The 26,844-nt window shown below is 45.4% G+C and overlaps 1 protein-coding gene across 17 annotated transcripts in view; it reads right to left on the bottom strand.

Annotated features, from left to right (window-relative positions):
• Nucleotides 1–26,844, bottom strand: part of LOC115076834 (serine/threonine-protein kinase DDB_G0283821-like) — a 118,376-nt gene that overhangs the window by 75,350 nt on the left and 16,182 nt on the right. For 16 of the 17 annotated variants that reach the window (XM_029578778.1, XM_029578784.1, XM_029578777.1 and 13 more), the window contains exons 2-3: nt 12,977–13,267; nt 117–383 (exon numbers count right to left, since the gene is read on the bottom strand). In XM_029578778.1, coding sequence (XP_029434638.1) covers nt 117–383; nt 12,977–13,267 — 558 coding nt within the window. The remainder of the gene's footprint in view (nt 1–116; nt 384–12,976; nt 13,268–26,844) is intronic. The other variant, XM_029578786.1, reaches the window with a different exon arrangement.

The raw sequence follows: 26,844 nt of genomic DNA, 5'->3' as shown, positions 1-26,844 counted from the left end.
AAAAAAACCCCACATCTCCATGCCCCCCTCCTGTCATTCTTCTAGCCCCGCCCCCTGACTCTGCACCGTGTCACACACGGGGGGGGGGGGGGGGGGCACAGGCAGGCAGGACTTACTGCGGCAGTCTTTGAAATTGATGAACGTGGTGTTTGAAGTTGCCAGGTTCTTCACTGTGCACCCCAGTATATTCGGATTTTTTTCCTGCAGACTAACTCGGAGGACCCTGCCGTTGCTTAGCAGCTCGAAGATGCCGCCTGTCGTTATCGGCTCGTCATTGCTTCGTTTCCACCAATATTCCACAGGTGCACTGCTGGTCGAGTGACAGGTCAGGAAGATGGAGTTGCTCTCTTCTGTGCACGTCACCGAAGGCGCGGACAGACGGGCTGAAAGAGAGAGCACGCATCCTGATCCGAATTATTGGGATAATTGAATGCCATCAGACCGAATTAAGCAGAAACATAAAAAAAAAAAAAAAAAGTACTATTTGAGCATAAGTTAACTGTCACTGTCTGACACAGTCTCACCATGGGCAGGAGTTAACTAGCATTGCACCGTCAGCTTTAGGTTTGATTTTCCAGTTAGCAATATCTCACCCAACAGTAAGGTAAGAGCAAGCATGACCAGCAGGGGAGGTTCAGTGCCTTTCCGTTCCCCCAGCGGCTTTCTGCACAGAGCCAGAGATCTGACTCCACAAGAGGACATATGAAGCCACTCCAGGCAGTACCTGGCACCACAACTGCATCTCCTCCCATGGGATCTCATTCAAAATTCTTTTCATCGGAGAAGACTTAAGAGAACTTTGTTTTTTTTGTTCTTTTTAAAGAAATATGTGGGTTTCTTGATTCTTAGTAAATCAACAGAACTAAACTATTTCTTTCTTCATTTGAAGACATCATTATTTAAAATTACAGTTAGTTATGTACAAATCATGAACACCATATTCCATATCACAACTAGTAAGATACTCTGTACAGATGGAATAAAGCACTACAAAAACCCTCAACATTTCAACTCCACATAAGGAATCTTCTTCAGAGTTGGCTACCATAACCCCAATAAAGATTCCTTACATGGAATAAAACATGTTGCTTGTCTTGCTAGTATTTTTTTTTTATTATTATTTAATACATCTTTTAGAACCTTAATAGGTCTGGCTGCTTTCTCTCGGCTGATTTACTATTTTCATGGATTTCTGGCTCACCCAAGGTTGGAGAAATATTGAGAAAACTTATGCACCAAAGTATTGAGGAGCCAGGAGGAAATATGATTTTTTTCCCCATGTAATTTACTGTTTTGCTTTTATTTACTCGGTTGTATTTCTGCCTTTTCTACTTTTTTCTTTGCTCTGTATTTTATGTTTTTTTTGCTTTTCTATGTTGCAGGGTTACTTTGAGTGGTTTCTTTTCTTTTTTCTTTGGCTGCTCTACGCTTCTCTTAACCAATCATTTCCTCTTCCTCTCTCCCCCAGCCTCTTCTTCCCCACATCCCCCTTCCTCAAAATCCCTGCTTCCCTTTCCACCTAAACCTCAAACTCCACTGGCTGCAGTTGGACCTCCTGCATATACTGGGTCTTTAATCTGTGTTCAGTTATCTAATGCATTGCATGGTCATTGTGGACAGCATGAAAATTTGACTTGTTGCAGGGAAAGAATGGGGAAGTGCTGCTTTGAAAGGTTGATTAATTCCAACACCCAACCAAAGGAGGCAATTTTCAAAGGAGTTACACACATAAAAGTAGCATCTCTCATTGCAATTTTCAAAAGCCCATTTATGTGCATAAAAACATTTGGAGTGAATTTTCAAAGAAGTTTCGTGCATAGAAGAAGCTGTTTTCAAAAGTCCTTTTTACAGGTGTAAGTCCTTTTGAAAATTACCTCCATGGCCTTTAAGAAACAATAGCAGTGGAGCTGAAAGAAAGCCAAGAGAAAATGATATCAGCAATGATTTCCAACAGTACAGATCTGCTGTGTACAAACAGGAAATGTCTCCAACCCAACGCCAGCCTCCAGTTACACTGATCAGTCTCATACATCAGGAGATACCACATAGAGGTGAGCAGCTGTAGTCCACAGCAGGCCCTGCCGCGCCTGGCACAAGATGGCTACTGAGATCATAGGTACCCTAGCAATGCAGGGATCAAAATGCATCCAAAAGGAATGTCAAAGCCAGAGCAGGACTAGTCTCTTTCCGTAAACCGTACCACATGGCAACTGTCAATAAATTTCTTGACCATCAGTATGGACAAACAAACAAAAAAAAATTTTTGACCAAGTTCCATGTTCAGACACAGTCCGGATAGCAAAGTTAGACAGAAACTTATCTGGCTAACTTTGGAGGTGTATTCAATAGTGCACCACATAACTGAATATACCAGACTGGCTAACTTTAACTGGCTAACTTTAGGAAGCTCTTTGGCTCAACTAGACTTAACCTGCTATGTTAACTGACTAACTGGATATTGGTGTTAACTGATTAACCTAGCCAGCTAACTCAACTCGTCCCTATTAGGCCCACAGAAAGTCCCTAATTTATCTGGCTAAATTCCGATAGATACAAGGTATCTATCAGAAAAAGAGGGGGCTTATCAGGGCAGGAATCCCCCCTTTTGTTTTGGGTCTTGGGATGGGGGAAAGATTGGGTTACCTTCAAGATCTCTTAATATTTGCAGCAGGAGGATTTGGAGGGTACCGCCAAGGGCAGGGCCTTGCCCAAGTATTAAATGTTAGCATGCTCACAGGACAGTCATGCTAATATTTAATACCTCATCCAGGGTATGAGTTCAATTTTAGGTTTTAGCGGGTGCATGTGAAATAGCATATTATGCTTGCCTCCATTTGCTATTTTGCAAGCATGCTAAAGCCCAACACAGAAACATACAAATGGTCCAGCCAGTCTGTTCAGCAAGCTTATGGTAGTAACTAGTGGCCACAAGCCACCTTTATAACTATCAGTTTCCCAGACTGTCAAAGTCAGGGCCCTTGTTGGTTGCTGTTTGAGACCAATTCACCGTTACCTCTTGCCTTTTAAGCAGAGAGCAATGTTGGAGTTGCATCAACAAAATAAAGGCTTATTGGTTAAGGGTAGTAAAATGCCATATCAGCAAGTTTTTCCCATGCTTATTTGTTTTCCCAGACTGCAATTCAATTACCTTATTGGTTGCTGTCTGAATCTATTTCCCCTTTTCCCCTGTCGTTGAAGCAGAGAGCAATGATGGAGTTGCGCAAGTTACTCCCATGCACTCTTTTCTTCATTCACATCTTCTAGCCTTAAGGGAACCACAGTGTTTATCCTATGCCCCTTTGAAATCTTTTATTGTTTTTGTCTTCACCACCTCCTCCGGAACAACATTCCAGGCATCTACCACCCTTTCTGTGAAGAAATATTTCCTGACATTGGTTCTGAGTTATCCTCCCTGGAGTTTCATTTCGTGACCCAAGGTTCTACTAATTTCTTTCCAATGGAAAAGGTTTGTCGTTGATTGTGCATTATTAAAACCTTTCAGGTATCTGATGGTTTGTATCATATCTCCCCTGCACCTCCTCAGCTCCAGGGTATACATATTTAGGATCTTCAACTTCTCCTCATAAGTCATTTGAAGGAGATCAACCACCATTTTGGTCACCCTTCTCTGGACAGACTCCATCCTGTTTTGTCCCTTTTGAGATACAGTCTCCAGAACTGAACACAGTACTTCAGGTGAGGCCTCACCAAAGACCTGTACAACAGGATTATCACCTCCTTTTTCTTACTGGTTATTCCTCTCTCAATGCAGCCCACCGTTCTTCTGGCTTTTGCTATCGCCTTGACACATTGCTTCGCCATCTTCAGATCGTTAGACACTATCACCCCAAGGTCTCTCTCTCATTCCAGGCCCAACAGCTCTTCACCCCCCATCACATACAGCTCTTTTAGATTACCACACCCCAGATGCATGACTCTGCAGTTCTTGGCACTGAATTCCAGATGCCATATCTTCGTCCATCATTCAAGCTTTGTTAAATCACATCTCATGCTCTCTACTCATTCTGGCGTGTCCACTCTGTTGCAGATCTTAGTATCATCTGCAATAGACAAACTTTGCCTTCTATCCCTTCTGCAATTTCGCTCACAAAGATATTGAACAGAACCGGTCCCAACACTGAACCCTGTGGCACTCCATTTAACACTGTTCTCTCTTCAGAGCAGGTTCCATTTACCCTCACACACGGTCTTCTATCCATCAACCAGTTTGTAATCCACACCACCACCTTAGCACTCATTCCCAAGCTTTCATTTTATTCATAAGTCTTCTATGTGGGACCGTATCAAAAGCTTTACTACAATCCAAGTAAATCACATTGAGCGCTCTTCCCTGATCCAATTCTCTAGTCTCCCAATCCAAAAAAAATCAATCAGATTAGTCTGACAGGACTTTCTCTTGGTGAATCCATGCTGTCTCGGATCAAGCAACCCACCAGATTGTAGATAGTTCACTATCTTTTCCTTCAGCAGAGTCTCCATTAATTTTCCCACCACTGAGGTGAGGCTAACCAGCCTGTAGTTTTCAGCCTCCTCTCTGCTACCACTCTTGTGAGTGGGACCACAGTCACTCTTCTCCAATCACTCAGCACCACTTCTGTTTCAAAGGATCTATTGAACAGGTCACATAACGAACCCACCAACATATCTCTGAGCTCCCTCAGTATCCTGGGATGAACCTCTTCAGGCCCCATGGCTTTGTCCATTTTCAGTTTTCCTACCTCTTCCCATACATTCTCTTTTGTAAACGGAGTTTTGTCTGCTCCATGCCCTTTCACAGTCATGTTAGCTAGTGATGGTCCTTCTCCAGGATCGTCTTTGGTGAACACCAAACTGAAGTATTTATTTAATATTTCCACCATTTCTTCGTCTCTCCCCACACATTGATCCTTGTCACCCTTCAATTTCACTATACCTCTTTGGACCTTTCTCCTTTCTCTGATGTATCTGAAGAATGTTTTGTCACCTCGCTTTACCTCTTTGGCAGTCCTTTCTTCTGCTAGATTTTTTGCTTTCTTGATTACTTTCTTCATCTTCCTAAGTTTTACCAGATATTCTTCCCTGTGTTCCTCTTTTTGACATCATTTATAAATCTTGAATGCTGCTTTTTTTGCTTTTATTATGTCAGCCACTTCCTTTGAGAACCAGATCAGTTTCTTATTTCTCTTACTTTTGTTTACTTTTCTAACATATAGATTTGTTGTTTTTGTGATTGCTCCCTTTAGTTTGGTCCAATGTTGTTCCACCTCTCCCATTTTTTCCCAGACTTCTAGTTCTATCTCCAGGTATGTTCCCATTTTGACAAAGTCTGTATTTTTGAAAGTCAAAACTCGGGTCTTCGTATGACTTCTCTGTATCTTGTTTGCAACATTAAACCATACTGTTTTATGATCATTGGTGCTGAGGTGGGCACCTACCTGGACATTTGAGACATTATCCCTGTCAGTGAGCACTGGGTCGAGTATACCTCCCTCGTGGGTTTCATTACATTTGTTTGAAGAGAGCCCCTTTGCGGGGCATCCACTATCTCTCTATTTCTGTCGATTCTGCAGAAGGGATTTTCCAGTCTACATCTGCTCCAATCAATACTTCTCCCTTCTTTCCCACCTTTTTAATGTCTTCGACCAGATCTCTATCTAGTTCTTCCATTTGAGTCAGAGGCTTGTAAACCACATCAGTAAAAATGAATGCACCAAAATCTTTTTTTTAGGACGGCCCATAATGCTTCTTCTCTAATTTGCATGTAATTTTCTTTCATGGAAAGTGGGCACATCAATTTTAGGAGGTCTCCACTAACTGCTTGTGACCCTGGGTCAGCATGCATGCAAGGGCCCAAGCGCAGAGCCCTCTATTCCGGATGCATGCTAACCGCCTTAGCATGCATGCTAACCGATAGGAGTAAGCTTCAAAGAGCCTGCATAGTTGCAAACTTTGTGGGTGTTTTTAATGTGCCATGCTTCATGCCGATTTTCAGAGAGAAACTACCTGCCTTGCTGGTAGTTTCTCTTGCTGTTTATTTATAAGGCAGGTAGTTTCTCTCTAAAAATCGGCATGAAGCATGGCACATTAAAAACACCCACAAAGTTTGCAACTATGCAGGCTCTTTGAAGCTTACTCCTATCATAGCATGTATCCGGAACAGAGGGTGCTGTGCTTGGGCCCTAGCATATATATATATGAGCCAGCCAGCACATAATGTGCAATACAGTCTGCTAGCCAAATGGACAGAGTTCTCTTTATTTATCGAGTTTTATATACCGTCATTCGGTTTCACCATCATAACTGTTTACAATATTCGATGGGATATAGTATGTTAATGGGTTAGCGTATACATTGAGGTTAAAAAACAGTTACATTATTGAAAAGGTTAGTCATTTATATATATTGTAGACTCTGTCAAGGCTCATCAAGTGATAGCCATAGTAGTTTCAGTGGCTCACTTCAGGGCCGATTCCATTGAAGACATTTGCAAAGCTGTGACTTGGTCATCTGTGCACATCTTCACATCCCACTGCTGTCTGAACAATTTATGAAGACGTGATAGTAGCTTTGGGCAAGTGGTTTTATGCAGCCTGTTTTCACAGTCTTCCACTCTCCACCAGTGGGGCCAGGTTGCTCTTCCAGGTTCTTCTGGCTGTGAGAGCCGGGGGGGGGGGGGGTGAGGTTCATATGGTGAGGGTTAGGTTGTCAAGGTTCTTCTGGGTGAGAGAGGTAGGTGTCTCGAAGTCGAGTTGTCAGTGTATGTTTTGATAGGCTCTGGTGAATAGCCAGGTTTTCAATTGCTTCTTGAAGGTTTTTAGGTCGGGTTGTGCTCTGATTTCAGTTGGAAGGATGTTCCAAAGTTTGGGGCTACCGATGGATATGGCTCTTTCGCGAGTTGTGGTTAGTTGTGTGGTTCGAGCGGGTGGAATTTTCAGGAGGCCTTTGTTGGAAGATCGGAGGTCTCGATTTGGGGCGTGGAGTTCAACTGAATTGTGTAGCTAGTCCGTTTGGTGTCCAAGGATTCGTTTGTGTAAAATGGTTAGTATTTTGTATTCTATACGATATTTTATTGGGAGCCAGTGTAGGGATATGAGAGTTGGGGGTAATACGATCATGTTTTTTCATTTCTGTAAGAATTCTGGCGGCTGCATTTTGTAGGATTTGGAGCAGATGGATAGTGATGAGTGGTAGGCCGAATAGTAAGGAGTTGCAGTAGTCAAGGTTGGAGAAGATGAGTAGTTGTAATATTGTTCTAAAGTCATCCGGGGAAAGGAAGGATTTAAGTTGTCTAAGTGTAAGTAATTTGTGGTATCCTTCCTTGATTTTGTTAGTGATGTGGATCTTGTAGGATAGTTCACCGTCCATGATGATTCCTAGGTTGCGAGCATGCATGACTGGGGAGATTGTTGCATTTTGGTTCTCAATTTTGAGTAGTGGTGGGAGTGAGGTACTGTTTTTTCTGTCTAGGATTATTATTTCTGTTTTGCTGATGTTTATTATGAGTTTCAAATTGGTTAGTGTCTGTTTAATTTTGGCTAGATACGCGGCTGGTTTTTTTGTATGTTTCTTCAAGGGTATTATGAATTGGGATTAGTATTTGTATGTCGTCGGCGTATAGGAAGTGGGTCAGACCAAGGTTATCTAGCAGGTGGCAGATTGGGAGGAGGTAAATATTGAAGAGTGTTGCTGAAGTGGCTACTGCCACTCCCAATCTATTGGGATCAAAGGGTACAAACTGTTGAGAAGCTTGACAATGCTATTGGGGGAGTCTTGCCATGAGTTAGAGGATAAAGAAGGAGCTTTGGCTAAGTCAGGCCCGTTCCTGGACATGTCTCCTCTGAGGGTTCTACCTCAGTAACCTTCTTCATCATTGAGGTCATAGTCAGTGTTACCCTTTGGTTGGGGATTCTGTCAGATTCCTTATCTGACTTACTGCAGCTCTCCTCTCTGCCTGAGAATCTCTGCTACTCTAAATTTCTGGACAAGTTAGCAAGTGACACCAGTGTTAGGAAGGAAGTGAATTTGAGAAAGGTGGTCTTTGGTCTTCTACAGTTCTATAACCACCAGCTGACTCTGCAGCAATCCTAGTACACAAATTGCTTCAGGACCTTCAGTTGAAGATGTGGCAATTTCCCACCTCGTGCCTTCTAATGGCTTGAAAGTTCAATTTAGTGCAAGCAGCCCCCTAGTTTTGGTGTAGTCCAGCTCCCTCACCACTCATGGTGGTGAAGCTAGTTCTCATTTGGGCAAAAAGGACTCTAGAGCAATGGTCTCCAAACCTGTCCTGGAGGGCCACCAGCCAGTCGGGTTTTTGGGATATCCACAATGAATATGCATGAGAGAAAATTTGCATGTTATGGAGGCAGTGCATGCAAATTTTCTCTCATGCATATTCATTGAGGATATCCCAAAAACCCGACTGGCTGGTAGCCCTCCAGGACAGGTTTGGGGACCACTGCTCTAGAGTACTCCAATATACCCCCAGCAAAAGACCCAAAACTCCTGGCTACCTGTGGCAAGAAAGCTGTTCTATGTTGAACACTTGGATTGCAGAGCATCGGCTATATATTTTGCAATACCTGCATGAATACGTTAAGATGATAAAACCACTGACAAAGTTATTAGACCTGGAGCAAGCTGAGGTTTGTAAAATGATGATGGATGCAAAGGAGTGTGAGAAACATCTGATTCACCCTGTCTATGAGGTGTTTGATATTAGGCCGCAAAAACTGGTTTGGTTGTGGGTTAGTGGCCTTCATGAAGATGATAGTCTCCCAGATGTACCCTGTATTGGAGACAAAGTTAAGTCATCAGTCGGTGGAGAAGACCAGTCTCCTCTGTCCAGATGTTAGTACTTATCTTATAGACTGTTCTTTCAGGAACACCCCTTCCATTCTTATCAATATCAATGACCCCCCCTCCCCCCAAGCAGCAGCTGCATATCCCTGATAGGGGATGTCAGAGGGAAAGGTATCAAATAAAGGCTTCACAGCAGATGCAAACAAACAAAGCAGGGACCCAGTTTTTGACAGATCTTCAGCCCATCTCCCAACCCCCACTAATGGGGAGAGGTACTGCTACTATTTTGTTTTGCTTCCCTATGACTCAGCACTTTTCAGTCTTCAATTCAGATCAGTTTGTCCGCTCAGCTTCAGCTGGAAGTGTAGTTGCTCCTCCGGCAGAAGGCAATTGAGCAGGTACCTTTACAGGAGTGTGTTCAGGGATCCTACTCCCAGTATTTCCTTATTCCCAAGAACAATTGGAGGATTGAGATCCATTCTGGATTTATGAAGACTAAAATTCCAAGTTGAATTCATGCCTCATTAAACTTCTCTTCACTCACCAGGGGAGTGGATGTATGCCCTGGATTTTAAGGATGCATATGCATACATTACCATTCATTGTCTCACAGGAAGTTCCTCAGCATTTCTATTATCAATAAAAGTGCTTCCTTGTGGGCTGTCAACAGCCACAAAGGTATTCACACAGTGCTTGGCAGTTGTAGTGACACAGCTTTGGCGTCTCCTGGTCTGCATTTTCCCTTACCTAGAAAATTTGCTTGCGACAGTCCCATCCCCATCTGAGGTTCTGAAGTCTCTCGGGAAATCCATTAAGCTCTTCCATTCCCTGGGATTCTTGATCAACTTTGCCAAGTCAAATCTGAACCCTGTTCATAGGTGCATGGATAGACTTTGTATGGGAGCAAGCATTCCTCCCAGATGAGAGGGCCATAGTGCTGAGGGCCCTAGTGAAGAATCTTCTGCAGCGGGACTGGGCTCTGGCAAGAACAATCCTTGAACTCCTTAGTCAAATAGCAGCGGCAGTGCACGTCGTACCCACAACTTGGTTACACATGAGAGGCCTTCAGTGGGGCCTTCAAAACCAGTAGGACCAGCTAAGTCAATATTCGACCCACCTGATATCTGTACCGGCCAAAATGAAAGCATCCCTGCAGAGATGGTTGAATCTGACAGTCCTCGGTGTGGGCTTCTCTATCTGGACTCCACCACATCAAGTGACTTTGTCCACAGACACCTTTATCAAGGTGGGGGAAGCTCATACTGGTATGGCATGGAGCATGATCTATAGCAGATCAACCTGCTAGAAAGGCATACCATTTGTTATGCATTTGAAACGTTCTTCACCTACTGTCAGGAAAGAGAATCTTGGCCCAGATGGAAAATCAAATGGCCATGTTCTACAACAGCAAGCAAGGGGGCATGGGTTCATTTTTCCTCTGCCAGGAGGCTGTCCAGATTTGATCATGGGCTCTTCATCACGGGCCTCACCTTCAGATGGCTTATCTTAGAGGGATCCAAAACATGTTAGTGGACCACCTCAGCAAAGTGCTATTACCATAGGCAGCTGAAAGGGGGAAGCCACAGGGGCCATGGCCCCATCCAAATTCAGGCCACCACCAGCAACGACCACTCCCTTCTAAATTTTCATCTGGCTCCCTACTTACTGAGCATTTCTGGAAGCTAAAACGTGCAAGAGCCTGAGTCCTCCCCTGGCTAGAGTGCTGCAGGAAAGTGAGGCCTCTTCTGGCTAGAGGAGAGTCCAGGAGAGTGAGGCCTCCTCTGGCTAGAGGAGAGTCCAGGAGAGTGAGGCCTCCTCTGGCTAGAGGAGAGTCCAGGAGAGTGAGGCCTCCTCTGGCTAGAGGAGAGTCCAGGAGCGTGAGGCCTCCTCTGGCTAGAGGAGAGTCCAGGAGCGTGAGGCCTCCTCTGGCTAGAGGAGAGTCCAGGAGAGTGAGGCCTCCTCTGGCTAGAGACCAAATCATAGCCAGCGAAAAAAAAAGGCAGGAGCTGCAACTTTCAGCAGCAGAAAAACAGAACATAAGGTGAGGGCTATGTTTTATCATCAATGTAATTTTTTTTTTTTTTTGCTGCTGTGCTACTGGGAGTAAGGGGAAGTTCTGTGCCCTGCTAGCAGGGCCGGTGCAAGGGGATTGGGCACCTTCAGCCTTGCGCCGCCCCCAGCCGCAGCCCCGACTCCTCCCCCCCCCCCCCAAAAGAAAACTTACAAAATACCTGGTGGCCCAGGTGGGGGCCCGGGAGCGATCTGCCGCTCCCGGGGCCTCGGCTGCCACTAAGCAAGATGGCACCGGTGGCCTTTAGCCCCTACCATGTGACAGGGGCCAACTAATGGCTCCAGTCATATGGTAGGGGCTAAAGGCCACGGCGCCATCTTGCTTAGTGGCAGCCGAGGCCCCGGGAGCGGCAGATCGCTCCCGGGGCCTCGGCTGCCCACCCGGTAAAGGTGTGCCCACCCACCCAACACCCCCCTCCACAAGGAGGGTGTCGGGTGGGTGGCACTTTTTGCCCTTTCAAAATTTTGCCGCCTGCCGTGGCGCCCCTAAATCGCGGCGCCCTAGGCACAGGCCTAACTCGCCTAGTGGTTCCTCTGGCCCTGCCTGCTAGTCAGGCCTCTGTGTGCGCTGGCTTGGCTGATCTTAGAGAAAGGGCAGTGCAGTGAACCATTGACAGTGCAAATGGAGACAGTGAGTGGCGGAAGAGGGAGGAGGAAGTGTAAAGGTGGCTGCTGCAGGCTGGGTAAGGGCTACCAACAAGGGCGGGAACTTTACAGGATGATGCTGTACTGCCATGGTTAGCCAGTCCAGAGGAAGGGATATTCCATTTTGGTAGCCCTCCTCTGAGCTGCCTCCATGCTCTCAAGGTCCTTAGAAAGGTACAGTCTCATGAAATGAGCACAGTACTCAAGCCAAGGTCTTACCAGCAATATTACCTCCCTCTTCTTCCTGCTGATCCCTCTCCTCGCATTCCCAACCATACTGTCAACGCTGCTTTCTCACACCGATAATTACTCCTACCTCCCTTTTTCTAAAGGATAAGGGGCTGATAGGGTTGGGTGCCTCAGACGCATGATTTTATACTTTTTTTTACTGAACCGCACCTTTCAAGCCCTCTACCATTTTGTACATTTCTTCCAAATCAGTTTCCTTTTTTTTTACCTTTCCTGGCATATCTCCTGTTATAGGCCAGTTTTTTTCCCTGCAAGTTCCTCCACAGCGTCTTTAATAAAGATGGCGAAAAATGCCGCCCCCTGCAGCAAGCCCTGACATACCCCGCTTGTTACTTTACCTACATCAGGTTGCAGACTCTCTCCGTTCCGTTATTCAAGCAGCTCCTCAGCCAATTAACAGCTTTCTCCCCTGCTCTCACGCTGGTTAGTTGCTTTGCAGAAGTGGGTCGGAGGCTTTGCTGAAATGCAGACAGCCATTGCATCTCCCCGGTCCACTGCTTCAGTCACCTCATCAAAAACCTCCCCCCCTTGTGGAACCAAATTACAGGAGTCCCTGCAACCTACTTGTTCTTCAGTAGGGTTTCCACAACTCGGCCCACAGTAAAAGCTATACAAGCAGATCTATATTTTCCTGCCTTCCCCTGTTCCAATTTAGTGAGGAGGGATATTTATGCTTCTCCAATCCCTTGCAACTGCCACCGAGGCCTTGAAGAAAGAGAGGGCCTTGAAACCTCAGCAGCAGCAGCAGCTAATGGCCCTCTCTGTCTGTATGGCAGGAGAGGCTCGTGCTAACACAGCCAACAGGGGGGGAAACGGGACGGTTAGGGAGCAGAGCACAGCAAGGCAGCAGCCTGCTCTCTGCTCCGTCCAGGAAGGGACTGAGGAGAGGAAATAAAAGGGTTCAATAGAGCCTCGGATGGCAGGAGGCGGGAGGAGGGTCTGCCTGCACTGGGGAGGAGGCCGGAGAGGATCCTGTCCCCCTGCAGGTCCCACAGTGGGCAGGGCGCAGACCAGATCTGGGCATTTTGGGCCTAATCACGGCAGAGAAGAGACTGTGAATGTGCTTGTGAGGATTCCCAGACTAACAGAGGCAGAGCTAGCAGCGAGTCTCTCCCAGCTTAACAGATGCACCAGGGAGAGCGACGCGGTGATCTGATATACACCCACCCTTTCTTGCCTGGCTGACCGCTCATGCAATGGATTTCCTACTTACGAAACACTTGGAGGATATACTTCGTAATGTTGTAGTGACTGTTCATCAGGATTTCGGCAAAATATTCTCCTTCATCTTCTTTCTTTAGATCTGTGATGAGCAGCCTCTTGCCATCCTGTTCAAGCTTTATTGACGCTTGGTAGTCACTATAAACGATCGACTCGCCCTCTTGCTGCCATTCAGCCACTTTATTTTGTCCTTTCTTCCACACAATTTCTTTTTCCCAAGCCATAGGAGCATCTAGCCTGATCTCGCCGCCTTCCACGCCATTGCTAAGGACAAGCTCGGGTCCTGCGAAGGGAAAAGCCAGACAGATTATAAGCGGTTAGTCAGTGAATGAGATCTGCTCTCGCGTCGCCTTCCTGGCGCACGGACAGAAGTCTGCAAGCTACTGTCCGTGCCCTCCAGGGACTTTTCACCAGCTATCTCAGGATATAAGCAGGAGAGAGAATGGGAGCATTTTATCATCCATAAGCTTAGGGATTTAATTAAGAGAGAAAGGCTGTCCTAATCCTTAGGTAAAGATACAGACTGTTTCTTATGAATTTGCTAGAAAATGTTAGTGAAACATTAAACTGACTTTTTGCCCAACCTTACCTGTAGAATACAGGTGAGAACCTTCTTGTATAGCCTGAAAGCCCATACAAAGCTCTTACATAAGGCTCTCCCCAAGGGCAGATACATCCTTCAGTCTCAGGACAGCACCAGCTTCTCACACTTGGGCTTAGTCAACAGCTCGATAGGGTCACTTTAGTCACTAACATCCCCTCCATTCCTCGGAACCCTGTGACATGTTTCATGGCCATGGCCCACCACGAGAGGCAGCAATGGGCTGTCTGCTATGCGTTGAATGAAGTGGCAGGACAGAGCGGATGTTCCATTTCTCAGTCCAAAAGCATGAACTACACTGCAGCCATTTCCCGCTCTATCCAGCACTCTGGTCCTTTTGTATTTGTATTGGATTAAAATTTGTTAAAATCGACCGTGCCCTGGTCCTTGATAACATAGATAGAATAAATACAAAGAAGTCAAACTTAGAACAGACTAAAACAAAAAATAAAACCAAAGCACAAATCTTCTCTTTCACTAGGTCCGTAACTGCTTCTCACTGGCAATGATCTGACCTTGGGAGGAGAGGGGTGTTCTGCTTCTTTCATTGATGCCTGCCAGACTCTGCCTGTCATTTAAGCAGTACATTTGAGTTGCTTGCAGCTGCAGAGAGGAAGGTGCTGACATGCTCGAGCATCCCCCCACCACCTGCCCTAACATGCCTATGTGCTCTCTGCTCCAGAAAACAGAGACCTGGAAGTCAACCCTGGGCCAACCTGAACGGGTCCCCAGCTCCCCACATAGAACCTACAATATTAAATGGAGACTGAACAGTAAGAGCCAGATTTTAAAAACCTAAACACGTGTACGTCCCGGGGCCAGAGGCCCCTGGCACAGTGGCCATTTGCCGCTGTGCCTGGGATCGCGTGCCGGCAAGGTGCCAGTGTGTGCAACCTGCGCCTGCCCCGAGGCAGGCACAAAAGGTAAATTGAAGATTTGGGGGGGGGGGGGCACTGAGGAAGGCCGCGGGCGTTGGCGCCCGCAGGATGCACAAGTGTCCAACCCACTTGCGCACGCCTACCCCCGATTTTATAACATGCGCGCACCTGCACACGCATGTTATAAAGTCGGGCATCCATGTGCGCGGGCCGGGTAGCGCACGGACCTGGACGTGCGCATCTCTGAAAATCTACCCCTAAGTATTTGCGAACCATTTACTATTACATCTCTGATTTGAATATTAGAATTTGTATGCGCGTGTACCCAGATTGGCCCAGCCCCAAAAAGAGAAGACTGCAAACCTGACTTGAATACGAAGCGACGTCCTGCGGAAGGCTGAGCCTGTACGGCTGCGGCTGGGAACCGCCCTCCCTAGAACAGCACAGACTGGAACGACTGCGCAGGTCGCGAGCTTCACTGCTCCTGATCTGCCGTCATCTACTGCAAGGTTAATATTCAATGGGTTTTGTCTGGCAAAGGTAATTTCTTAGTGTGCGTGCTTGACGTAGAAAGACAGACAGCCAAGTCAATTCTTAGTGTGTGCTCGATTAAAAAAAAACAAAAAAACAGAGCTAGGTAATTTCTTAGACGGTGACTTTCAATCAGGCGGGCAAGCGCCTGCATTCGTCAGCCCGCGCCCAGGAGCCCAGTCATTGTATAACATACGTATGTACGTGCATGTTATAAAACAGCCTGACTGTGCGCACATGTGCACGCAATTCTAAGTGGTCGGGCGCCTATTCAGGCAAACGTCGCTTCTACCGTGTTAAGTGGGGGGATTTTAAAAGACACGCGTGCCAATGCCATTACCAGATTTCACAGTTCGCCCAGGTAAGGAATAGAACTTCTAACCCCCCCCCCCTAGTTTTAATTGCCTCCCTTCCCCCCCCCCCCCCCCCCCAGCCCCGACACTTAAAACCCCACCGATCTGCCCATTTGTCTTTATTTTATTCCTCCCACGTCATCCATAGCATAAATAAGGTTGTGTCTGCGAAAGCATTTATGGACTAATTTCAAAATGACATCCAGGATCGCCTATGCCCCGCCCAGATCACACTCACGCACCACCCCCTTTTTGAAACTTTGCATTTGTGAGTGCAGCGGGAGATTCTCATGCACACGGGCGGCTTTTAAAATCCACTCAAGCTCCGATATCACTTCGTTATGCTCTACATCAGAGCTTTCCAAACTTTTCATGTTGGTGACACACTTTTTAGACAAATATAATTTCGGGACACAGTAATTCAGTCTACAAGCAAACCGGAGGTTAAAGGTTAAATGAACGAAATGTATTTCGACAATTTATGTATGTTTCCTTAAATACATACATAATAAAATGTTTCACGACACAACATATCTTGTGAAAACCTTTCGTTTATATTAAAAATATATAATATTCCAAGATTAATGTTATTGTTATAATTTATGAGTAACAATAATAAAACAAAGTTATTGTGTTATTCAATTTACCTCTTTAATGAGATATATGAGCTTGATGGACACAGCTTTTGAATATTTGGTGTTAATAAAAAAGTCCAAAGGGTCTTCTGCATAATTTTAAAAAGCTGGCCAGTTTCACACTATAAAATTATTTGATAGCCTCATTCAACTAATTCTATATGGCTATGAGAGTGAAGACTGGAATTTATAGGAAGGGACAGAATGTCAATATAAATCCTGCACCTCCAGTTCTGTAACTCTCTGCATCCACTGAAATTCCCCCAAACAATGGAGCTTGGATGTTTCCCTTACAGCTCATCATACTAAAAGATATTTTCAAATGCTGGTGTCACCTCACAGTAACAGCAGCACAAACACCTTCCACTGCCAGGCACATTGTGAACTAAAATAAAACCTCGCAAAAAAGACACTCAAAATCTATACTGCAATCCCATTGTAACATAACAGTAATAACACCAAGGACTCAAACAACAATAACCCTACCTGTGAAAAAGCAAGGGTAAATATTACACTGGGTCCTAGAATACCAATACACCACCTACTGAGGAAACAAAACAAACCCGATTGCTATAGATCCCTATGCTAGCAGAATCTCTCATCATGGTCACAACACAGAGCAGAGACAGACCCTCACCAAATACAGAATACAAAATAAAGGAGCACAAATTAGACAAAAACTGAAATGGAAACTCCAAGAAGCCAGACTCTGTGTATTAACAATGGAAAAACAGAACCACCATTCCTCATAAAACAAACAAAATCAAGAAACATAAAGCATCAGTTATAACAGTAAAACCATACTAATAAAAGAATATTTTAAAACTACTGATAAATAGAATTTCTATTAATTAAAATCATATACATTTTTTACAATTTCCCAGAGGTTATCCTCTCTCACACAGACTCACATGTCCATTCTCTCTCACACATACACTGTCACATACATACACATTCATGCTCTTATACCCACCATAACCTCTCGCTCTTACAGACACTGACACACTCTCAGGCTCTAAGACACTCTCTCCCCCTCCACACACACCCCACACACAAACTCTTACTCCCCTGGATTTTCTCATACACACTCTCTCTGGCTCCCTCACATACAAACACACACACCCAGGCAAGTTCCCAATCATTCTCACACAAACACACACACCCAGGCAAGTTCCCAATCATTCTCACACAAACACACACACCCAGGCAAGCTCCCAGTCATTCTCACACCACTCCCTCACCATCCCCCAGGCAGGCACCCATCCATTCACACACATACACCCCCAGGCAGGCACCCATTCATACACATGCACACACTAAAGGCAGACCCCCTCTCTTTCTTTTGCCAGCAACCTCGGAGCCTCTCTCATTCCTCTGCTGCCACTGATGCCACATGGCTATTGGGGAGGCGCTGATTGCTGCTATTGGCACTGAAGCCCATTCTGCTGCCTCCTCTGTGCAGGCCCCGTGGGCTTCCAGTTCCTCCATGTTGATCTCGTACATTGTGAGATCCGCATAGAGAAAGTGCTACTCTTGACATTAACAAAGATTACATGTGCCAATCAGTAAAAAGTAATTTCTTTCTTTTTTTTTTTTTTTTACCTTTGCTGTCTGATCTTTGTTTTCTAATCGGTTGGTCCCAGGCTTTTTTGTTCCACCTCCCCTTTCTTATTTTTTTGCCAATTCATTTCATATTGTCTTTTTTTCTATTTCTTTTCTCTCCATCTATCTTCTTCCCTCAAACATACAGTCAGGTTCTCATTCTCACATGCCTTCTCTCTCTCTCACACACACACAGGCTCTCACTCTCACATGCTCTCTCTCTCATACAATCATTCATACACAGTCTCTCTCTTGCACATGCTGTCTGACTCTCACACACCCAGGCTCTCTCTCACTCCCACATGCTGTCTTGCTCATGCACAGGCTCTCACTGGCACATGCTGTCTCTCTCTCACACACACACAGGCTCTCACATGCTGTCTCTGCAAACATTGAGATCCTCACTCCCACACCCAATCTCTCAACTCACACAGGCACCCAATCTCTCAACTCATCTCATACACGCACACAATCTCTCAATTCAGCTCATCCAGGCACCCAATCTCTCAACTCAGCTCAGCTCATACAAGCACCCAATCTCTCAACTCAGCTAATACACGCACCCAATCTCTCAACTCAGCTCAGCTCATACAGGCACCCAATCTCTCAACTCAGCTCATACACTCACTCTATGGGCCCTCAGCCTCTCTCTTACCTCTGGGCCTCCTCTTCACGGGTCGCTGCAGGATCGGCTCTGCAGCGGCCCTGATCTTCTCGGGCCGATCGCGGCGACTCTGATCTTCTCGGGCCGATCTGATCCGCGGTGGGGCCCCTGCTACCGGGCCTCTTCTCGCCCGCTGCAACAACGCGGCTCCTCTTCTGCATGCGGCTGCTTCATCTCCTTCCTGCCCGTGCGGCTCCAGCAACATTTTTCTTCCGGGGCTGCGTGGGCAGGAAGGAGGCGGCGCACCTGCACGTTTAGACGTGCTCTTTTTCTTCGGCCGTGGTGACGTGAACTCACCACGGCCTTACCGATCTTCCGGCTGCGATTCTTCACTGCTCAGCCGCCAGTGGGATGAGCTCCACCGGCGGCCGCATTGGCTCCCACTTGCCGGTGTGTCACGTGCACCGGGCTTGCGCGAAACACCGGCACACCTCAGGCGACACACCAAAGTGTCGCGACACACACTTTGGAAAGCTCTGCTCTACATGTTCCTTATGCTTCCTTGTCAAGCACAATTAAATCAGATCTCCTACTGCAACCATTACGAAAAACTTGGAAATGGTTATTAAATAAGAATTCATTATCTGACAAAATATCTCCTTTTCTTCCATTTTATGGTAATCCAATGCTATCCAAAAATTCATCTACTTCACATTACTGTTTTTGGGATCGTTCTAGATTCAGATGCGTTGGACAGATATTTAATATAAATGGATCTATTTTTAATTTTTCAGAACTCCGTATTCTTTATAAACTCCGACCTATTGATTATTTCCAATATCTTCAGGCTAGTCAATATGTGATATCAATAGGCTCACCAACTTTCACGGATCCCAAGTGGCAATTTCTTACAAGTTGTTTTGATATAGATGATCCTCAGAAACGTTCCATTTCATATTTATACAAACATTTGGAGGACTCATTAAAGAGTTGGTCTTTGGAAGAAGTACAACTTAAATGGCAGTCGGAACTTAAACAGTCATTATCTATTGCAGCGCTTAAGGCTGCTTTTGTCATGACACGAAAAATTACATGCAATATGCTTCTACATGAGACTCGATATAAAATCATCTATAGAATGTACATATCTCAACATCAAGCATACAGAGCAGGTTTTTCTAATTCAGATATATGTATCAAATGTGGAGGAGCTTCAGCGCACTTGGGTCACTCTTTATGGAGTTGACAATAATTCAAATTTTTTGGAAGAAAGTTTACCGTTTTGCTAATATGGTTGTGGGATTTAAAATTCCTTTTTCATCTTTAGTGGCACTTTTTGGAATTATTCCAAAATCTTTCAAAGGAAATAAGAGCTCGATTCTTTGGATTATAAAGGTTTTTTTTGTTGGCTTGTAAAGCTATATTGACAAATTGGATAACATCAGAAAATCCTTCTATAATATATTGGCATTCTTCTATAATAAATCTATTAACCATGGAAACTCTGACCAATACCACTCTGCCAATTAGAACTAGAAGAGCAATAAATGCAATTTGGCTACCCTTTATACTAACATTACCACATGACTCAAAAAGTCTTTTTCTTAATCGTATAGATATCTAACAGATGATTTTTAATATACTTTATTAAGGACTTGTTAAGATCTTTAATGTATTTTTATTTAAGAACTCCATTGGTGCAGGGAGGAAGGGAGGGAGGAATATAATGGAGGGGTGGTTTGGGGTTTTGGAGGGAGGAATAGAATGGAGGGGTGGTTTTGGGTTTTGGAGGGAGGAATAGAATGGAGGGGTGGTTTTTGGTTTTGAGAGAAGGGATGGGAGTTAAATGGACTAGGTAGAGAAAAATGAACATAAGAGTTTTACAAAAATATGCTGTATGTAATCAGATATATATATTGTAATGTTCATTATTGTATGTTTTTTAAAAAAATAAAAACAGATTTATCATAAAATCCACTCAACCTGCACTGGCCCAACTTCTGCGCGTACCCTCTTTGTTTTGGCACACGCCACAGGCTTTAAAAATTCACCTATCAGTGTGTGCGCTCAATTAAAAAAAACAAACCAAAGCTAGGTAATTCGTAGAAGGTCATTTCAAAAGGAATTACACGTGTAAATGTAACATACTATCATAGCAATTGTAAAAAGCCATTTGCACACAGAAAGTGCACTTACACGTGAATATCCTATGGACAATTCAATGGCATAATAATGTAGCAATTTTCAAAAGCCCACTTACAAGGGTAAAGTGCATTTATATCTGTAAAACCTAATGTTAAGCATGTCAATGTTTTTTTAAACTCAGGCCTTTAGTGTGTGTGCCGGGGACTTCAAATTAAGGTTTGGGGGGTTTAAGGAGGTTGATCCTAGCTCACTAGGAATTTAATAGACGGGGACTGGGGGCCACCAGACCTCAGGGTCAAGATGAACTTTATGGGCACAACGAAATAAACTGAATATTGCCCCATATTTTCGTGAGACGTGAGCACCGGAATCTCAGCCCTCAGACCGAGGAGCCTTGCCAACGTATCCTCCACTGCCTGCTTCTTTTGCAGGGAGTGGCAGGGAGAGACCACACTGCGAGGAATACTGCGAAACCCCAGCGCATATCCTTCTCGTATCACTTCCAGGACCCACTGATCCGATGTGATCTCGACCCACCTCCCATAGAAGAGAGGGGCATCCCCCTATCTCCTGTTCCCAAGGGGAGGTTGGCAAACCCTCGTTGGGAGGATCCATTACCCCGAGCCCGCACCCCTTCTTGGCTGTCTGGGACGAAAGGCCTGAGACCTTCTGAAAGGTCGCTCCTCTACAAGGTCGAAAATGCTTGGCTCCCCTAGCCCGACCTCTCATGCTAAAGGAGAACGGCATCTGCTTTTTTTTTTTTTTTTTTAATGTTCTTTTTGATTGCATTTACAGTAAGACAACCAAGGAATACTTCATACATGTCAAGGAAGAAACAGATACAGTTACAATTAAATGTACATAATTCGCTAGAAAATGGTATCCAAGACAGGAAAAAGAAATTGTAATCTGTGCCTGACTAAGGAAATAAGGGGGGGGGGGGGGGGGGGGGGGGGAGGGTTATAAAGAGCAAATAATGAAATATGTAAAAGGAAATAGATGAGGAAACACCCAATAATCATCTACTGCCTAACATCAGAGTCTTATTAGCTGAAATACACAAAGTTGTGAAGGCTCAAAAAAGAGATAATTAACATTCCCAAATTTAACACGGCATTTACATGGATCCTGCAATAAGAAATAAGCCCCCCTTGAAAGAACCTCATCACGCATTGATAGAAATTGATCTTATAACGTCTGGAAAAATCCATATCTTCGGACCATAAAACATGGATTCTCGATTGCGGAAAAAGAATCGAAGAATGGTGTTTTGATCAGATTAAAAAGCCAATGAGACCAACAGAGTTCCCCTTCTAGAAACTAACAATCTCATGCGATTGTTCCGGAAATGGAGTTCAATTCACTGAGGCTTCTTCAGGAGAATCCGTTAATACCGTTCCATCAGACTTAGGAAGACAATATGACTTGGTAATCACTGCCATAGCTATTTCAGGAATTTTCAAAACATGAGAAAGGTAACTTTTGAATAAATCAGTAGTAGGCAGAGATTTTATAACCAGAAATTCAAAACTCACAAGTTGCAACTCCTCAGAGTATTTTCAATATTTTCCAGCCTCTTTGATGCAATCAGGTCAGATTGAACCAAACCTTGTTGAATTTGCTCCACTGCAGTAAACCGTGAGTCTACCACTTCAAATTTTGTCCCAAACTGAGAGATAGAATTAACATTAACCAAAACCTTAGAGTTAGTATCCATTAAGATCTTCCTGAGATTAGAAATAGTAGATTCTAAGGACATAAACTAGCGCGGTTTCTGGGGGTTTAACCAAACCCAAATTTGGAAATATAGTAGTCAAGTCTGCACCACCTCTGCTCCTTATTCCACAATCAAGCTGATCCAGCAGGGCAGATGTTTTACTTACAGTTGAGGAAATAGCCCCTTCCAAAGCTTTTCCCATCGGGGCTCAATCCCCCTGCAGCACCAAGAATGAATTCAGGCTCCTCGGGGTTCAAAACCTGATCAGGGTTAGCCACTGCTCCTCCATAAGCAGTTGTTCAGGAAACTCACATTTAGGGGGAGACGGCATGGTAGATGCCCCGGGGGTCAGTGATCTTTCCTTGATCAAAAGGGATGGCGTTTGCTCAGCGTCGTTCCCTAAAGCGATCACTTCCGGAGCCATTCTTGGGGTGGGAGAGAAAAACCCCTCAATCCACGGCTGCAGATTTTCCAGTGACGGGGAGCTTACACTAGCACCCCGCAACGTGGCCTTTCGCTTGTATGCGGCATCAGAAATCCGAAAAGGTAACAAGGAAAATCGTGGTGGAGGAGCTCTTCTCAGCGTTCCTCACCGGCGCCCATCTTGGCTCCTCCACCCATCTGCTTCTTATCCTCCGGTAATCAAGGAACAGATTATTTGCCCCACTTACTGGCCAGTTTCTCCAACTGGTAAAACAAAATAGGGACAGAGCAAGTCCTTAAAAAATGTTTATTATTATAAAAGCAAGTTGCTCAATAATAGCCCGACTCCAGCCGAGTTTCGCCACATAAAAAGGGCTGCTTCAGGGGCTGTATGAGCACTATATCAATCATAAACTGTCTTGCAGAACCTGGTGATTGGTAACCATCTATTGGTATCCCGGTCTAATCACGCTGAAATCTTTGCTGTTTATGAACTCCTGTCCGATACGTCATTTTAGGAATATATAACGACTGGTGGGAAAAGTACACAGTTTGTTTAAAGTGTCTCTATAACAAAAGAACTGCTGATTTGTGTAGTTACAGGAAAATGTGCAGCTAGGTTACCTTACCATGCCGCCGCTAAACATAGCCAGAGTCGGGCTATTATTGAGCAACTTGCTTTTATAATAATAAACATTTAAGGACTTGAGATCTATCCCTATTTTGTTTACCTCACGGCTTTGATAGATAATCTTCCTTGTTGTTTTGTGGGTCCAGTTTCTCCAACTTGCTGACAAACAAGTGAGCCTTTAAAGGGCAATATCGTGAGGTTAGCCTTGGAGGTCGCATCAGCCGACCAATTTCTCAGCCATAACTGATACCCTGGCTGCTATTACCGAAGCCACCCCTCTGGCTGAGGTGCAGACCAAACTGCAGCCCAGAAGGCGGCCGCTGCTTCCATAACTGCCCTGGAATTCACCCCAGAGCCATCAACCTCTTGAGAGAGAAGTACACAAGAGCGAGCCACTAGGGAACAACAAGATGCAATTTGCAAAGTTATCGCCACCGCTTCAAATGCCTGCTTAAGGATAGTTTCAATCCCCCTGTCGTGTACATCCTTCAAGGCTGCTCTTCTCTCCACAGGGATAGTCGTCCGCTTGGAGGCTGCTCATACAAGTGCATCCATCTTCGAAAAACATAAACTCTCTCTCACCACTGGATCCAGAGGGTACAGGCCTTCCAAAATCTGATCTCCTTTGAAATTAGCCTCCCGGGCTCCCCACTCAAGATCAATCAATTCTGGAATGGCCTCCATCACAGGGAAAAAAAAACAAGAGGCCTTGCGCAGAGAAACAAAAATGGGATTTCTCTTTGACTCAGACATGGGATCTGCCCCAGATACTCCCAGCATTTTCAAGGTCTGGGAAATCAGTCCTATACGGTTCTAATCCTGGAGGAATTTCACCATCCTCACGAGAATCGGGATCGGCATCACCATCCGTGCCATCCAGATCTCTAGCACAGCGGTTCTCAACCGGTGTATCGCGACACACCAGTGCGTCGCCAAGCACATGCAGGTGTTTTGCCACACTTCCTGATCCTCCACTGACCCAGCTGTTCCCCCTTCCCCAGAGAAATAGGAACTTATCCCCCGCTCGGGCTTAAAATGCTGATAGCCCAGATGGAACGCGGCAGGAGAGCTGAAGTCAGTGGCACCCGCATGGTCTCTTCTTCCCTCCCCACGGTCTGGAACAGGAAGTGGTATGCAGCAGCCATGCGTGCAGGAAGAAGAGACCATGCTAGTGCGTGCAGCATCGGCCCGAAGAAGACAAGAGAGGCGTGGCCTGAAGAAGAGCGGCACGGAGCAGCCCCTGCGGCGGATGGGAGTCCTTTCTTGAGGCCGCGAGGGCTGGAAGTGGAGGAGGCTGCTGCTGTTGCTAGTTCTGAGGGAGGAGAAAGAGAGTGAGTGAGTGAGAAAGCATGTGTGTTTGAGATCGTGTGTGTGTGTGCGCAACATCATGTATGTAAGTGAGTGACTGAGAGCCTGTATGACTAAGTGTCTGATTGAAAATCTGTGAGTGTGAAAGAGTGTGAGTGTGAAAGAGTGTGAGTGTGAGTGTTTTGTGAGGCAAGACTTCTCTTGGGTAATCCAGGCTGGCTGTGACCCATCAAACCATGTCTATCTAAATGTTTTGTGATTTTATTCTTTATAACAGTTTCCACAGTAGGGAGATGCAAGACCACCATCTGCTGGAGAATACTGCCAGGCTGATGTCACTGCAGGGGTATATGTATGTACTGTGACGTCAGTTTGCTCCATCTCCATCTGCTGGTAGAGGTGCATAACCCACTTGTTCTGGATTCATCTGACTGGACGCTAATCAAGGATTCCCATCCCCAAGACCGCATCTACCTTGACCTGCACGTCCTGTTTATAAAATTTCTTAAAGAATTGCATGGATGACCAGGTGACCACCTTAGAGATTTCATCCAAGAAACCTAAAGATGCCTCCAACCATGCTGCTGCCTGTGCTCTTATGGAGTGTGCGTGAAGCACAGCCAGTGTCTGCCTGTCCGAGAGAATGAGGCCAAGGATATTTATAGGGGTTGATACTCAAAAGCCATTTAGACAGATAACTGAAAAGTTATCCATCTAAATAGCTACCCAGCGATACTGAATGTTGTTTGCAGCTAAATTCTAGACTTTAGCTGCATAAATCGGGGGAATTTCCGTGTAAAGCAGAGTTAGTCACTAACTCTGGTTGGGCTGTAGAGCTGTCCTAAAGTTAGCCGGTTAGACAAAAACCAGCTAACCTTAAGATAGCCGGGTACATTCAGCGATGCGACCACGCCGCTGAACATACCCTGCTAGGTAGCCAGATACGTTTATCCCCATTTGGAAGTGGGGTATATGGAGGCATTTGATGACTCCCTTTAAGTCCAGAACAGGATGGAAAGAACTATCGTTCTTTGGCACCACAAAATAAATCAAGTCCCTTGTTCCTTTTCTTGAGGAGGCATTGGCACTATAGCCCGAAGGCACTGTGGCTTGGTGAGTGTATCCCTTACTGCTTCCCTCCTGAGTTGGGACGTACACAGGGACTGGCCTCGCACATTCTGGGGCACATCCCTTTCGAACATTGTCCAGTACCCATTGATTTAATATGCTTTATTGTGTCTGTCTGCATGTTAAGTATGTTACATTGTACTCTGCTCTGAACTCTGTTGTTGGAAGTTGTGGAATATACATTTTTTAAATAAATAAATTCAGGCCCACTCTGAATAATACTGTAAGAGGCTGCAGTCTACTGGCGCTGTTTGTCAGAGGGATGCGCTGCATGTGTTGGACAGCTTCTCCCTGCTACTGCAGGGAGGCTCCACCTTAGTTCTTCTAGCCCCTGGAAAGGGGTGAGCCTTAGCTTGCGCAGTGCTTGGAGAGGGGGTGGGGAAATCACCTAACCCGCTTGAATCTGCACAAGTTCCAGAGCCTAGGTCATCTCATTCCCAGCAATCTTTGGGGTTTTCATTCCCCCAAATCTTTGACCAGCTTTTCTAGGTCCTCTCCCAAAAAGGTAAGCCACCCTTGAAGGGTAACTTACAAAGGCATGTTTTGGACGTTGAATCTGCAACCCAGTTCCACAGCTATAGAAGCCTCCTTGCTGCCAACCCCAAGGCCAATGCCTAGGAGGATGTTCTTATTAAGTCACACAAAGCGTCTACCAGGAATGCAATGGCCGACTCCAGCTGCGCCATTTTCATGTTCTCTGGAAACTGTTGGATTCGGTGTAAGGCTGCTCAGGCCACATCATTTTGACAAATGGATGCCTGGAAGGGAATGGAGTTATCGAAAAGGTCGGTTTTAAAATGGATTCCATCTTCCTGTCCTGAGGATCCTCCCTCTACACAGACAGCTGTTTTACATGTCTCTACCAAGACCAAGGCATCTATGTGGAGCACCCTGAGGAGACCGTTTTTCTCCTCCAGGCATACAGACTATATTTCCCCCTTGTGGACTATCCCACTCAGACCACACCATTTGCTTTAAGGCATTAGGTAACAGAAAAGCCTTCAGAGGCCTTCTTATTCTTTGAAGAACTGGGTCTCCTTCTGCAATATCTTTTGGATCCATTATCCTTAGGGCAGACAACATGCTCAAGATAAGGGCTGAAAGTTCCTCTTTTCTGAACAGTCTAACTCTTGTCGATATCGCATCATCTGAGAAGCATTCACCTTTCTCCTGGGACCCCCATGCTCTGAAGCGTCTCCTGACCAGGAGCCTTGCCTGGATTCTTAGGTAAGGATATAAACAGAAGAAGGGGTCTCGTGAGCCTCCTTTACCGGCGAGTATAGGACCTCTATGGGAAGCCCCCC

This window comes from Rhinatrema bivittatum, chromosome 15, assembly GCF_901001135.1.
Source record: "Rhinatrema bivittatum chromosome 15, aRhiBiv1.1, whole genome shotgun sequence".
NCBI classification, from domain to species: domain Eukaryota; kingdom Metazoa; phylum Chordata; class Amphibia; order Gymnophiona; family Rhinatrematidae; genus Rhinatrema; species Rhinatrema bivittatum.
The sequence above is the reverse complement of the archived record's forward strand: the minus strand, read 5'-3'. Positions and strand labels throughout refer to the sequence as shown.